Source organism: Strix aluco, chromosome 4 (genome assembly GCF_031877795.1).
Source record: "Strix aluco isolate bStrAlu1 chromosome 4, bStrAlu1.hap1, whole genome shotgun sequence".
Taxonomy (NCBI): Eukaryota; Metazoa; Chordata; class Aves; order Strigiformes; family Strigidae; genus Strix; species Strix aluco.
The window spans coordinates 125686926-125701041 of record NC_133934.1 but is presented as its reverse complement, the minus strand read 5'-3'; the positions used below and the strand labels follow the sequence as shown (position 1 = coordinate 125701041).

Here is a 14116-nt window from a genome sequence, read left to right as displayed (position 1 = left end):
TCAGTCATTAAACATATTTTTTAAAGAGAAAATTTCATTGATGAGCTTTTGAGAAAAATACTTACTGATATTTTACATTTTGGAAAATACGGAATATAAATATTACAGATCTTATCTGAGCCTGTTCTATTGGTGGACGCTTAACAAAAAAATAGACTCACTAGAGAATGTTTTTCATGACTAAGTCTTAAGAAGATGCAAGTGTGTATTTTCTGGTCTACTTCCACAGAGCACATTACTACAAACTTTGTACACTAATCAAATATCTACCTGGCTTATTCTTTCCTTTTTGTACTGGACTGTAGAGTGAATATGTTCTAGCTCTTCTTTCCCAGCAATTTTTCTTTTCAGGCTGAATTGGACTCTGTATGGCTCGGAATATTGGAGAATCTTGAGTGCATCTTCATATTTGATATTATCAAAAAATATTGTAGCACTTAGAAGCTGATCACCTGCAAGTGGATTCAGACATCATTTTAATTAGCTTGTGTTTTCTTGCATTTTTTCAAATTCTGTTGAATTAATGCCCACCGAAAAAAATAATCACATCTTATTTATTCTATTTATTTAAAATATGAAATTATGTTCACATAATAGAATCACAAAATAGTTAAGGCTGGAAAGGACCTCTGAAGATCATCTAGTCCAATTGCCCTGCTCAGGGAAGGGTCAGCTACAGCTGGTTGCTGTGGTCTGTGTGCTGTCAGGTTTTGAAGATTTCTAAGGATGGAGACTCCACAACCTCTCTGAAAAACCTGTTTCAGTGTCTGACCACCCTGACAGTAACAAAGTTTTTCTTACCTTTACTTTTGTTCTTGTTTAAATAATTATTTATTGTATTTTTGTGGCATACTATTTCGTGAAAGAATCAAAGGCAGGTTCTTCATGAATGTTATGAGCTGGGGTTTTTTTCATTTTAGTTGTGTATATACTACTTTCTATGTATCTTGTTCACTGTTCCAGTGAAAATTATACTTTTTTTTTTTTTATGGTATATAAAAAAACCACATTTCATTATTGTTTAAGATACTGATCTCTGAAATTATTAATATGAGAAGGTTAAGCTAACACCTAACATTGGTTGGTTTGGGATCTACTATTTCTATTACCTAAAGAGATGACCGATCAGTTAGGTATCTATACACACACAGAGCTACATACCCGATTATTTCAAGATATAAAAAAACCCAACAAACCAAAACAGAAAATCAGATCGTACCTTCTCTCAGACTAAATATTTTTGAAGCAGGAGATTCCTTAAGTACTTTTTTAATAAATATTCCTTCATTTCCTCCACCCATCACACTAAAACCACTAGCACCAGCTTCCACTTCTGTTTTCAGGGTCACTTCCATTGTTTCCTAGATATAGAAAAAGGTGTGAATTTATAATTTTTATTCATTTGTATCAAAGTGTTCTACATTATTCTACAATAAAAAATTGAGTCTCCTCAGGTATATTTTCAGTAGCTCAAGAAAGATTATCTAAAATAGAGAATGTACCTATTCGATGTGGGTTTGATTCTGCTAAAAATTAGAATTAAGCACATGTGTTAGGGTTATGCTGGATCAGGACCATAGGGAAAATAGTTTATAATTTTAAAACACGAAGCATATGGAATCTTTTAGGGCTGAAAGATTGTATCTTCTGCGAAGATGTTAAGCACCTGAATTAATAGGCCAGAAAAGTCAGACTAAGAGCTAATGCTGTACTGTACTCAAATGAGAGAAGGCAAAACAGAATTATGGACGGACCCCAAATAGGACAAGTAAGTGTTCATGCCTGTGCCACAACTAGGCAATTTGTGAAGTTCCTGGTCGAAACAAGTCTAAAGTGATTCTTTGCCCATTTGTCCTTCCCTCTGCCCACCCATCCATGTCTGTGTGTTGTAATAGACTTTACTATTTTGCAAGCCACATGCCTAAAACTAGAGTGTTTTTAGACTGACCTGTGGTTCACTCTGTTTTGATTTGTCTGTAGAATATTTTTTGTTTTCTTCTTGAAGCTGAAAAATAATTTGCAATTTTTTAGTGTTCAGAAGTCATGCTGTTGTAAAGTACAACAGAAGTCCTACATCAGTTAAAATCCCTGGTTTAGATTAAGAACTGAGGCTGACTTTAATGGCAACAGAGCAAAACTGGGATCTGTGAGTGCAATGTACACCATGAATGATTTAACTATATTATTCACAGTAGTAAATTAGATGCCAGGGCTTCCCTGCATTGTACCAAAATTTGCATGAAAAGAACACCAGAAACCAAATGGATTAAGACGTTGGGAGTTTTTCTGTGTGTTACCCATGTAGCACATTTCTCATGCTTTTATCTTTGTGAACATACATTTTTTTCATTTATTTGACTTCAGAATGAATTTCAAACTTTTGCCTACTTATCTTAACATGACTGTACTAATTAAATCTTTAACTTTGAATAACCAAGAAGTACAGGTAGTTTTGAAATATGTATTAGTTAAATGCAAGCCAGTTAAATATTCTAATAGGAAAAGCATTGTGATTTCTTAACCCTGTCTGCCCTAGGTCCTTTAAGGAATGAAGTCAAATGCATTTCTTGTCAAGAAACAAGAACACGGCCAACAACAAGTTCCCTACAGTGTAAAACCATCAATGAATATGGCCCTGATTTTGGTGGGGGCAGGAAGACAATATGGCTGCAGCAACGTCCTGTTACATGACATATGACTCTCGGATACTTGTAGGAGCTAAAACCTCTTGAATCAACTTGGTAAAGCCATGCCTGCATGAAAACTCAGTGTCTTGCCTTTAAATATTCTTCTTCTATGGAATATTCATAAACTGGAGAGGATCCTTGTGGCCTTGGACGGATGTCTTCTACTGCTACTTCATTAACCTGTGGAAAAGAAATGAGTGGTGGGAAAGGAACAGCCACCATTAAAATGACACATTTTTTTAGGAGTTTTTCTACTTAGTCATAGTCTCCTTCTGTGTACAAATCTTTCATTAGTAATCATGGATGTAGAATAATCAATAACTCTTTCCTAAGGTCAAGAACAAATACAATTCTCATTTAAGTATGTTACTCAAGAAGACAAGTGACAGACTCCTGAGAGACAAAACCAATGGTATTCTGATTTTGGTTTTCTTTATGTATTGTATGCATCTATGGGCTGAACAGACTGAAAATACTGAGATGTCAACTAGTAACAATTGAAAAAGGCAATAAAAATTCCCTCCCCTGCTTTATTTTCACACCTAACCTTTGCATCCTGCAGCTTCAAACTTTATTGCCCTCTATAACGAAGAAAACCATGGAAGAGTCCCAGCAGGAATTTCTGCTGACAAGCACTTGGCATGCTTCCTTCTGGAGATAAACAATAGGGAACCTAAAACAGCTACAGCTTTAAAGGAAAGTTACGGTAGGCCATGTAATAGCTTGCTAAGTCTTGGTATTAAACTTATGTTGGTGAATCATGGCAAAGAACAGATCATTTTATATTGAAGCACCATTCTGGCTTTTGAGCTGGCAGGATAATCCCAATCAGGAATACAACATCTTTAATAGGAAGAAAAATCGCCAGCAAGATCCAGGTATAAACAAAATATTTAAGATCCCTTTTTAACAAGGTAACTCCCAAACCCTCATCCCCCAAAAAACCCCAACTCTAAAAAAACTCACAGAATCTTCGTCTTCTGCATCTGCATCAGCATCAGCATCTCCTGGAGGCTCGGCTGGTCTCAGCTGCCGTCCAGAACCTGAAAGCAGCATACAGGTTGTTGGTGTCTGCGGGAGCCACACAGGGCACAGAGCAGTCGGCTTGCAAGCTGAAGCCCTCTGGAGCAGCACACCCAGGGGACGTGCATGGGCCAGCTGTAGAAAGGCCTGCTTTCATTTAGATTCCTTATCTCAGATCTCATCAGGCCAATGTTTCCAAAGATACCAGAAATATTCGTATCCAGAAATGTAAAGGCTTTTGTGAAGGAAAAAATCCCCAGGTTGGAGAAAATGTAGAACTAGAAGATGACCAGATCTTTTTTTTTTTATGACCAAGGAGGACTCAAGGTGTGTATTGGGTAGAATTGACAAGGTTTTGGCAGAGGTGTGGCTGTGGGGTGGTCTCTGTGGGAGGAGGACACAGACCACCCTGAGCCAAATGCAGCTGCTTGCAGACAGCTCCACCTGCAATGCTGAATCCATCAGAGGAGTTTCTGCACCTCTGTGAACGTGTTTCAAAAAGAGCAATAAATGCTGAGAAAAAGAGACAACACCACTAGAGGAGGAGGAGAAAAACAGAGAAGACCACACCAGAGCAGGAGGAGAGAGGAGAGATGGCAGAGCAGGAGAAATGGTGGAGCAAAATAGGACCTCAAGCAGTGGCTGGAGGAAGAAAAGCTGCCTGAGCGAGGGCAGAGAGGAGGAGGCTCGACTCTGATGGGTCAGCAGCTAGCATAGGAAGAAACCCTGGTGCAACTGAGCATGAAGCAAAGAATGAAAAAAGAAAAGCAGCCACTATCTGCTGACCCCTGTCTCCTGCACCAGCCCTCACCTCCCCAGGTAGCCCACAGTGAGGAGATAGGAGACCAGAAAGAGGGGAGGAGAAGTGTACGGAAGGGAGCTTTTTCCCTAAGAGGTTTTATTTCTTTTAAATATCAGAATTAGTAATAAAAAGTTCGTTAATTGGCAATATGTTAAATTGATTGAAACTCCCCATCTTGAAACTCTTCCTTGCTTCTGACAGAGATCATAAGACAAAAGCTGTAGAGTAAACATCACGAAGCTTTGATAGTAATAAAGCCTCTGCTTTCTTGGTTTTTAAAAGTACTGAGGACAGAAAGAGATGAGGTGAAGGAGATGAGTTGTTTGAAAGTATGATTCTGTTGAAATGCCTTAAATTGGGCACTAAAGAATGAAAAAGCATGAAAAGATCATAATTTTCAGAGATCCAGGCTTAGCCAGTAGAGGACAGTGTGACTGAATGACACATTCCCTGATGCACAGGCTATTCTAATTCATGCACAAGTCCTGGTCCTGATAACTATGGCTCTCTCCTGTCTCCATGCTCCATTTTTGCCAAGCCATCAGTCTGTCTAGCTCTCTTACACCCAGTTCTGCAACTGCCTTTAGTATACATAATTTTGGCTCTCCGAAACAGATCCTCTGGCTTAAAAATATGCTCAGACACTAGAGAAGACCATCACAAGCAGAACTATGCAACTCATTGCCTATTTTAAATGAAGAATCCTTGGGCTGGAACACAACATTTCTGGATGGGGATATTACGTGCTGTATGTGCAGACAAGCTGGCACAGTTCATGCATGTATGCAATCACTCTAAACATACACCAGTTGCCAAGCTCTTGTTAAAATGGCTGTGATTTTGCTGGACTTTCTTCACAGTTTTCTGGTCGCTTACATTTATTTTCTCCTTGACTTTTTTTAAGATGAAATTATTTAGTACAGGCAGGGTTTTGAAAGAGTTATGCCACGTGATCAGTGATGGACCACTTTGTTAAAACGAATGGAAATAGTGTGCTTCCAGTGGGAATATTCAATGTCAGTCTACGGGCCAAGTTTCCACACTTGATAGAAGGCATCATCATTAGCCATATGTACATCATCTTAATCAGCTCTCCTGTGGTATTTTCGCTCCAGAGAACTAGGATCAACTCAGAACACATCAGGGCTGCCACACCATGCCTCCTTTAGCCTTCACAGGACTAGTCCTGACACCTACAATGGACAATTCTAGAAAATGGTCTTAATCTGGACCCTAATTCAGATTAAAGACCTTCATAAATTGGCTTGATCATTTTTTTTCAAAAGTTCTAGCAATTGCAATTTTCAGAAGCTCAAGAAAATTAGAAAATGAGCATAACCTTACTAAAAAAATTTATGAACTCGATTTTAGGCATTTCTGCTTGAAAATTCTGGAATCCATTCATGAAGCTCTTACACCACATGTGTTTTAATAAGCATCATATGAGGAAAAGAGCCGCAGGACTGAGGCTTGATTGTTGAATTTGCTTAGTGCTTCTAAACATTCAGGTGCCAAGAGCAAATTTTATGGCTGTTACTAAAATTCCAAGAAATAGTAAGGACTTAACCTTGTGGCATTGCTGTATTTTTCACTTGGGAGAATCCCACCCAAAAGTCCTGAAGTCCAGTAGAATGACTTAACAGAATATTCCTTGGATTGCCTGTGCGTTTGCTCTTCAGTGCAGCACTTCAAGACTAATTACACCATTGATCCCTGGTGGTTGCCAATAATTTTACTACTGGAAAAGAAAAAGGAAAGAATTATCCGGGAGAATTCTTGAGCTGGTTCACTGCTGTTTCTCTTGTTTTACTCTGGTGTAACTTCAGTGACATTATAGCTGTCTAGAACTGGAGCAATGCAAATATGGGGAGCTCTGTTCTCAGGACTTGAATGGTCCTGTATAGTTTGTACCACTGATTTTTCACTATCCAGTGGCACATATTCTTTGAGTCTAGGGTACTGCAGCTATCCTATAGGTTCTAACAGAGGTGAAGCTTTTAAAACCAGATGTTTTGAACAAAGGATTCTTAGAATGATTAGGTGACCAACACCTTCAAAATCTTCCTGTTGTTAAGACTGGGCTACTCATAAAATCCAAGAGAATTAGATCACCTCCCTCAGTGAGACCTGAACACTTACTTCCCATCAGGATGCCATTTTAAAGCAACAGATGATACTGACAATTCTTGTTCAGTGTGGATGTAGAGAGACAGACTTGGCATGGATGACACCTCATCTGGGCCTGGACCAGGAAAGAAGTCTCTTATTTTTCACTAGCCGTTGATCAAGCAAAGCTTGTGTATGAGGCACAAGGGTGGCTTTGCATACTTGGCCAAGTGTTGGCAGGTGATTGCTTGACCTTGCTAGAGGGGCTGTGGATCAAGGTTTGCCAAAATATCACCAGAAGAATTCCCTGCTGTTAAGAGGAAAACCTGTCAGCATAAAAGGCCTCTTTCACCCACCTCATGATGGGTAGGAAGGGACAGAATCCTCCTGTGAAAGCCTTTAGTAAACGGTTACCTCTCCAAAATGGTGATAGTAGGACTCTTTCCTACAAAATGGAGCAACAGATTACTGTCCCCAGGACTAATAGAGATGTGGCTGACATTGTACGGAGGGACATCAGATACACGAATGACATTCCCTACCAAAGCTTCAAACCACGGTCTTTCCATCCACCCTGATTTCCCCAAACTCTGCCTACTCTGCCCCTCTACCTTAGCTAACTCATGTAATAAAAGACTTCTTGTGCCACTGATTCCTACTGTAGAGTAAGATTTACTTCAGATTTTTTTCTTGATTCAGAGTACTTTAAAAACATATCTATAAAAGAGGGGAATTACAGCACATCAATGAATTCCATTTTCAGCAAAGCTTTCTTTCTGTGTATAAAAGACTGTGCCAATAAACTATGATTTATATGCATGTCATTCTCATGCCCCAAATAGTAGTGATGCCAGCATTTTATAGGTTTTAACTTTTTTTATGAACCCTGGACAATAAATGCTTTGTTCAAAATGTTTTCATAAACAAGATGGAATTTACATCAGTGACTACTTCTAATAGCACTGAACTGACTTCAGAACAAGGGAATTTTTTGAAAGTAGGCAGTAGGAGTTATATAGGCTGGAATATTTTCATTTCATATGACTGAAAAGCATATTTGCTTTTTAAAATGTAATTTAAAAAAAAAAAAAATATTCTCGCAACCCAGCTGGACTGTTCTGGGTAAAACCACAAAAACATAAAACCAGGTTATTTTTTTGGTATTCACATTCGGTGGGTAACAGCCTCCAAAAACACATTTGGGACATTATAATCAATTTCAAGTTTGACAGTGTCATTGAATTCAAGTGTATTGTACAAACCGAAGAGAAGCCTAGCTTTAATTGGGACACTGGCATACAAAATTACCATAACCTGTACACTTTAAAATCAAATAAACCAGCAAATTAGAATATTGGAGCTGTTAAAAGAAACAATAACGTCTTTTGCTGATCATCCTAGCTTCCTTGATTACAAATTATATCCTTTCTCTGCAATTCTTAGACTTGGGCTTTCTGCTTTTCAAGATTTTATACTGAAGTTATGTTTGCATATGCAGATAGTGAATTTAAGTAATCTGCTCTTATCTTTAAGCATATAATTTTTCTTTACATCAAATTCTTAGGCATTATGTTTCCTGCTAAAAGTGGCTTTGGTTTGTTTTATTTTATTTAATTTTGTTCTGCTTTTTGTCGTAGAGAACTAAAATGCTGTTGTTGTTTTGTTTTCCCTGGGATTTTAATGTATATCAGCTAAAACTGCCAAGAGTAGCAACGTCTGCAACGCACATATTTCTTACAAAGAAGCAGGTTAAATATTGCTCATTCTCAAGTAATATCTTCACCAGAAGAGGTTCCTTCTTGCCATGTACTGGCTGGTATGAATTATCTTAACTGCACTCCAACAAATAGTTTCTCTTAACAGACAGAAGCCTGATCTGTAGTAAACATCTGTCCACAGGTGAAAACTTGTATGCTTTGCTCACTCATTTATTATTATTTGTTAATATATAAAAGTCACAACCTATGCCTTTTCTTTTCTTGGTGTTTGCTAGTTACCATTTCTTAGCTATGATAAGAAAAAACCAGTCCTGTTTGTTTGTGCAGTATTGTGGAAATTAACAGCTTTGAGTCCATGGCCAGTTAGAAGACTTGTTCCTTGACATGTGGGCAAGGCTGGGACATCTTTAGATCAGGTCTTTTCTGACAGTGCAAAACACACTCTGGGCACATAACCTGATTTGTATTCTTAATAAGGAGAAGGAGGAGTGAATAATTGCAAGACAAGCAACAACAATAATAATTTAATATCATTGTCTTTGTTGGCACTGTGTTTGACCCAGCAAAGAATTCATACATGTAGGTCAGCAGTTTTCACAGTGCTCCCTCATGTGCTTATGTCTCATTGTAAATAAGGTTGTACATCGCTACTGTCATGGGCAGCTTCACCTGGCTCCTGCACCAGACCTCTCTTCCAGCAGCCATCAGTCCCTGTACCTGCGGATCTGTCTGTCCCTGTGCCCTCAGGCACCCTGTCATGGGTCTGTTACTTCTCATGTGTGCATGGCTAGTCACTGTGAATGCACTGCTCCAGAACTCCTCCCATTTTTTAAATTAAACCCCTTTCTCAAAATGCCTGATTTTTTCCCCTCACAGCTTGTTCTCCTTCTCTTGCAGGTATCACAATTACTGGGATTCCTTTTCTTCCCTCAGAGCTCTCATGGCCGCCTGAGCAGTGCTGCTGCGAAGCCCTGCAGTCCCTTCTGATTCACTTCTTATATTTGAAATAGGGAATATTTAGAATAGTTGGAATATTTAAAATCGTGGGTCCCAGTTCAGCAAAGCACTTGATAACAGGAACACTATGCACATGCTTGGCATTCGTTTTGGCCTTTCAAGAGCACTTTTTCAGATAGGTAAGTTCACCTGACTTTAGTGTACTAAGAGAAATTTTTCACTTTGGAGTTATGGGCAAAAAGGCAGCAATTCAAACACTACTTTTTCTTTGGCAACCTCACTGCTTCAGTTTCCATGTCTGCTTCTTTTTTATACCCATCCCAATCCACTGTCTCTATTATTTTGATGAGTTACTAAATTAATGCACCTTGCAGTGGGTTCTTTGGGTTTCCTAGGATATCCCAGAAGACTAGAGACTGATGAATAAATGTAGATCAACCAGCTAATTAAAGTCACTTCAACTAGGCAGTATCATCAAGCATTCATTTTTGGTTTGGTTTCCTTAAAGCTCCCATGACTGAAAAATGGCCTAAATCAGATTTTTTTTAAAAAAGCCCTCACAGACAATGTTACAATGACAACAAAAGGACCACCTTTTCCGACTCAGCCACCATTTTCTGGTTACGAACATGAATTTTTGGCACTTCAAAGAACTATTTTCACTACTTCCCAAAATCAGCTGTGTTAAAGATCTCTGAATCCACAAGCAGATCTTTGTGTTCTGCTGATTGCATCAACTGGCTTGATGAGACAGAATTTGCCAATCCCTGTGCTAAAAATGTTGTGCAAATGATATGTACAAGCACAAAAATAGTTACTCAGTATCAGCAGCAGCCTGAAATGTTTCACTATTTCTCTTTGTTTCCCCCAGAGTTTTTTTCCTCAGCTTGAGTTACAAATGGAAGTGACCTAATGCTACATTAAAGAGGACTAAAAGCCTACCCATACTTAATGCTTCAAGGCCTATGGTTAAAAAGAAACAAACCATGGCAGATTAGTTGTCCAAAACTGCTGTCTGGAGGCTACACAGCAAAGAGCATCTGCTCTAACACTGCACCTTGGGTTCCGTTGTGAATTTCCTTAAGTGCAAATGCCAAGAGCATGAACATGAACAACTAGGAACACATGAGCAGCAGAGCTGCCCAGCGTGAGGGGCTTGGCCGTGGCAGTTTAGACCAATCATCCCCACCACCCAAATCCTCGTGGGAAGTTTGGTGGAGGACTCATGTCCTTACAAGCAAGCAGTGCTAGAGGAAAACCATCCTGCAAGCATCAGCTGGCAAAGATAAGAATCTGAAAGTGTCTGCAAATAGTAGACTTCTATGCACGCACTGTGTTCCTTGAGGAAGCTGCCATGAGGTGTAAAGCACAGGTCATGGCACAGGTTCTTTCAGTCTGTGTAGGCTTGACCATGAGCTCCATCAGGCCCACGGCACTCCCAATAGCAGCTCCAAATATGCTGGGGAAAACCATCAGCAAAAAATCAAGAGGTTCATCTTCTACAGAGATTTCTTAGCACATTCCAAAGACCTGGATTCATTCCATTGTCCTGCAAGAGCCCACGGACTGAGTTACAACAACTGCTGGGCAGGGCTCTGGGGCATGGCAGGACTGCAGCAGGAATGCCATGGCTGTCACTCTATCCGAGCAGGATACACGGCAATGGGGAGATGCGGGTGCAATGTCACGGAGGAGCCTGCCTCTCCCAGCCCTCCATCGCAGGAATGTAGTGTTACTTCACTTGAACCATTGCCAGTGAGACAGTGGGGGCACCCGGTAGCTCCACCTAGACGAACCAGCTTGTCGGCTCTGAAATGAACCATTGCCACAGTGGAAAAAGCAGCCGTTCTGCCTCAGAAAAAGTGATAAAGTGAGGAATAGCACCCACCCCTTCAGTGTTTCCCCTCTGCCCTGTGCTGGGAGTTGGACCCTCCCCACCAAGCCCTGAAATTCTAGTCTCCCTAAGTGTTTCTGTGGGATGAAGACAAAGGACTAGTCTGTGGAATGAAGATAAAGATTTTGCTGCTAAAGGGGTTTAACAGGCCTTATTATCTGCAGGATGCTATCAGAACCAGCTAGGCCTGTGTTTAAGCTATACTCCCGCCTTTGTTTTGCATTGGGTTTGGTAATGCCCCCTGGCTGCACTCTGTCACTGGGCTGCATACTTGTACTGTGATGAATGTAACTCAGACTTTGGAGCCAAAAGCAGGGGCTTGTAGCACAGCAGAGCTCAAGGAACAGCTACTCCCAAATAACCAATGTGTGAATAGTTTCCTTCCATTCAAGGCATGAACAAGATGTTTTGATTCAATGCCTTGGTATGTTAAGCTGCCCTTGTCGGCAGTTAGAGTACTTCATTAAAAGCCTTCAAATCATCTAATCTCAAAACCTTCCAAAACCAGAAAATATACGTGAGTTACAATTATCACTCTCCTCGCCCGGCTGGAGACCTGTTCATGAAGTTAGCTCCTACTTTTATCAAAAGGAACAGTACTCTGCTCTGCAAAGTACATCACAGTAGAGAAAAGTCTAGGGAACCGAGGATTCTTACAGACCATACTGATCTCTGTAGGGTTTTACAGAGCATTTTCTACAGGTTGACTAATATCAGGGAAGATGTGGAAGAGCACTGGCAACTAGGAACAGATATAAACACTACCATAAAAAGACAAACTAACAGCCCCCAGATGAAGAGGACAGTGAATGGCTTTCCCATGAGTGTGTGTTTATTGATAAGCTCTGCCCACAGATTTAAAACTATTAAAAGCATGCCTGCTCACACTTCACAATAGAAGCAAAACCTTTAGTCAGAAAGGAGCTCTTTATTCTTATAGTGGCCCATCTTTCCTCTGATGGTAAAGATAAACTTAATAGAATCCATAGGACATTTCAGAGCATGAGAATAAATCACTCTGGTGGGGCTCTGCACAGACTTTCTCAGCTTGAGTCATATTTAAATATGAAAAGCACAGGGGACTTTAAAAATATTATTATTATTATTATTATTATTATTATTATTATTATTATTATTATTATTATTATTATTATTAAGTTGTCACACTGAAATTTCCCAGATCCTGGGTTAATGAGTTTCATTCAGCTGTCACCACTTTTTGGTTACTTGGCCATAGAGGAAATATAATTTGGCCAGATTCACATAACTATTCTGGTACAAGAATAAAACATTTACTAAAATATTGTATTAATCTGATATTTCACCTGTTGCTAAAAAAGAATAATGTTTCACAGGAGTAACAAAGTGTTTGAAAATAACCTCTCCGCCAAAGTTTATTGTAAGAACATGATTAGAACAATGTCCAAAAGAGACAGCAAAAGCAGGCAGCAGTGGTTGCTAGCTGAATTCATCTCCCTTGGTCCATTCCTCCTTTCACTAGCTAAAATGCAGCTGCGAGTGGCAGGGTGAAGAAGGCAGCTGGAGAAATGCCCATGGCAGCCACCAGATGACCAGAGGTTCAGTGCTGTTTCCCCTACCCAACTGGCTCTGTCTCACTACAAGTTCTGCATTATTTCTGTAGTTTTAGTCCAACAATTGCCTGTAAGTTAAGTGTAATGCCCTGCCCCATGTCTGTGTGTTTGCTTGTCTTAAGCAGGAATTTTCCTCTCTCTCAAGTTTTACATGACAGAATGGGTTTCCAATGTGTGTTTTACTTTCCTGCGTGAATTCCCATGGTGTTCTGGTGTACAACTATTGTGATGATGGTGTGACATTAGGACCCTCTCTGATAATTATCCATTATGATTTTTTCCAGGATTGCAGGGCCTCTATTCTCACAAAGTCAGTAAGAGAAAGGAATCACTTTTTAGCAATTGTTGTTATGTATGTCCTAGCTCCTGGACTGAGCCAAAATTGCTTACCATCCTTTTGGATGGGGCAAAAGCAAATTAGAGAGTCATAGCCAAATAAAGCAATAAAGTCTGGTCTAATCCACTGTGATCCTCAACAGTTTTATCTCCTGGGACTCTCAACAATTTTATCTCTTGGGATATACTGCTTTTACTTGCAATTGAGTCTCTACCAGTGCTGTAAATAGTTGCACGGACACCCAGCTAAAATCTCCCAGGGTGTCACTGCCCATCTGGATGGTCTGGATTTTAAGAAGGGCTTCAGGGGCATGTTCCAAGTGAAGTGCTCTCACTTGCTTACAGCTTCAGAAACCCTAGTAGCAACTACTCTGCAGTTATTCAGTTATCCAATATATTGATCAGGCATGTTGCAGCTTTTTTCCCTCTGAAAGAAATCCCTTCACCTATATAACAAACTAGTCTTGGAAAGTGAATGCAAAGCTGCCTTCCTCTCAGAGTGAGGGGCAGCTGATACCTCCTATCCTCCCTGTTAGATAGCTGTGAACTCAGCCCTTATCATGACTTGCCTAGAGGTGGAGGCAGGTGGGTGCCTACTGCAGATAAGGCCCATAAAGCTCACAAAAATTAACTTTCCCACATTCCTTCTCCTTGCTGATTCACCCTCCTAGGAATCCAGGCTTCTCTCAGAGCAGATTGCCTGTTCCACTGCCAAAGCACAGCCCTGCTCAGATTTAGAAATGAATCAAATGAATACATCTATTAAAAAATGATCGTTCTGCCCATGTAGGCTTGATTGGCAGACCTGGAGACTCAATTTCTCTGGCCACAGAGTCAGTATTGCTTGAGAAGCAGTGGCCATCACCCCTAGCTGTCTCTTAAGGGAGCCCAGTACTGACCCAGAGAGGTAGCAAGGGAAGCTGACTACTCTTTGTCCTCTCTCTGACACATTGAAGGAGGATACTAATTCTTGGTGCTTTTAGTAGAGAACACATTTATCC

General features: G+C 40.0%; 1 protein-coding gene and 1 long non-coding RNA gene across 2 annotated transcripts in view; both read right to left on the bottom strand.

Moving 5' to 3' along the window:
• The window catches only part of AHNAK2 (AHNAK nucleoprotein 2), a 30385-nt gene extending 27562 nt beyond the window's left edge, over positions 1–2823 (bottom strand). Inside the window, exons 1-4 of the mRNA XM_074820992.1 lie at positions 2778–2823; positions 1949–2005; positions 1220–1361; positions 271–452 (exon numbers count right to left, since the gene is read on the bottom strand). Of these exons, the coding sequence (XP_074677093.1) occupies positions 271–452; positions 1220–1355 (318 nt within the window). The 5' untranslated portion in view covers positions 1356–1361; positions 1949–2005; positions 2778–2823. The remainder of the gene's footprint in view (positions 1–270; positions 453–1219; positions 1362–1948; positions 2006–2777) is intronic.
• The window catches only part of LOC141922032 (uncharacterized), a 28190-nt gene continuing 16892 nt past the window's right edge, over positions 2819–14116 (bottom strand). The window contains exons 2-3 of the long non-coding RNA XR_012622865.1: positions 3654–3730; positions 2819–2867 (exon numbers count right to left, since the gene is read on the bottom strand). This is a non-coding gene — a long non-coding RNA (uncharacterized LOC141922032). The remainder of the gene's footprint in view (positions 2868–3653; positions 3731–14116) is intronic.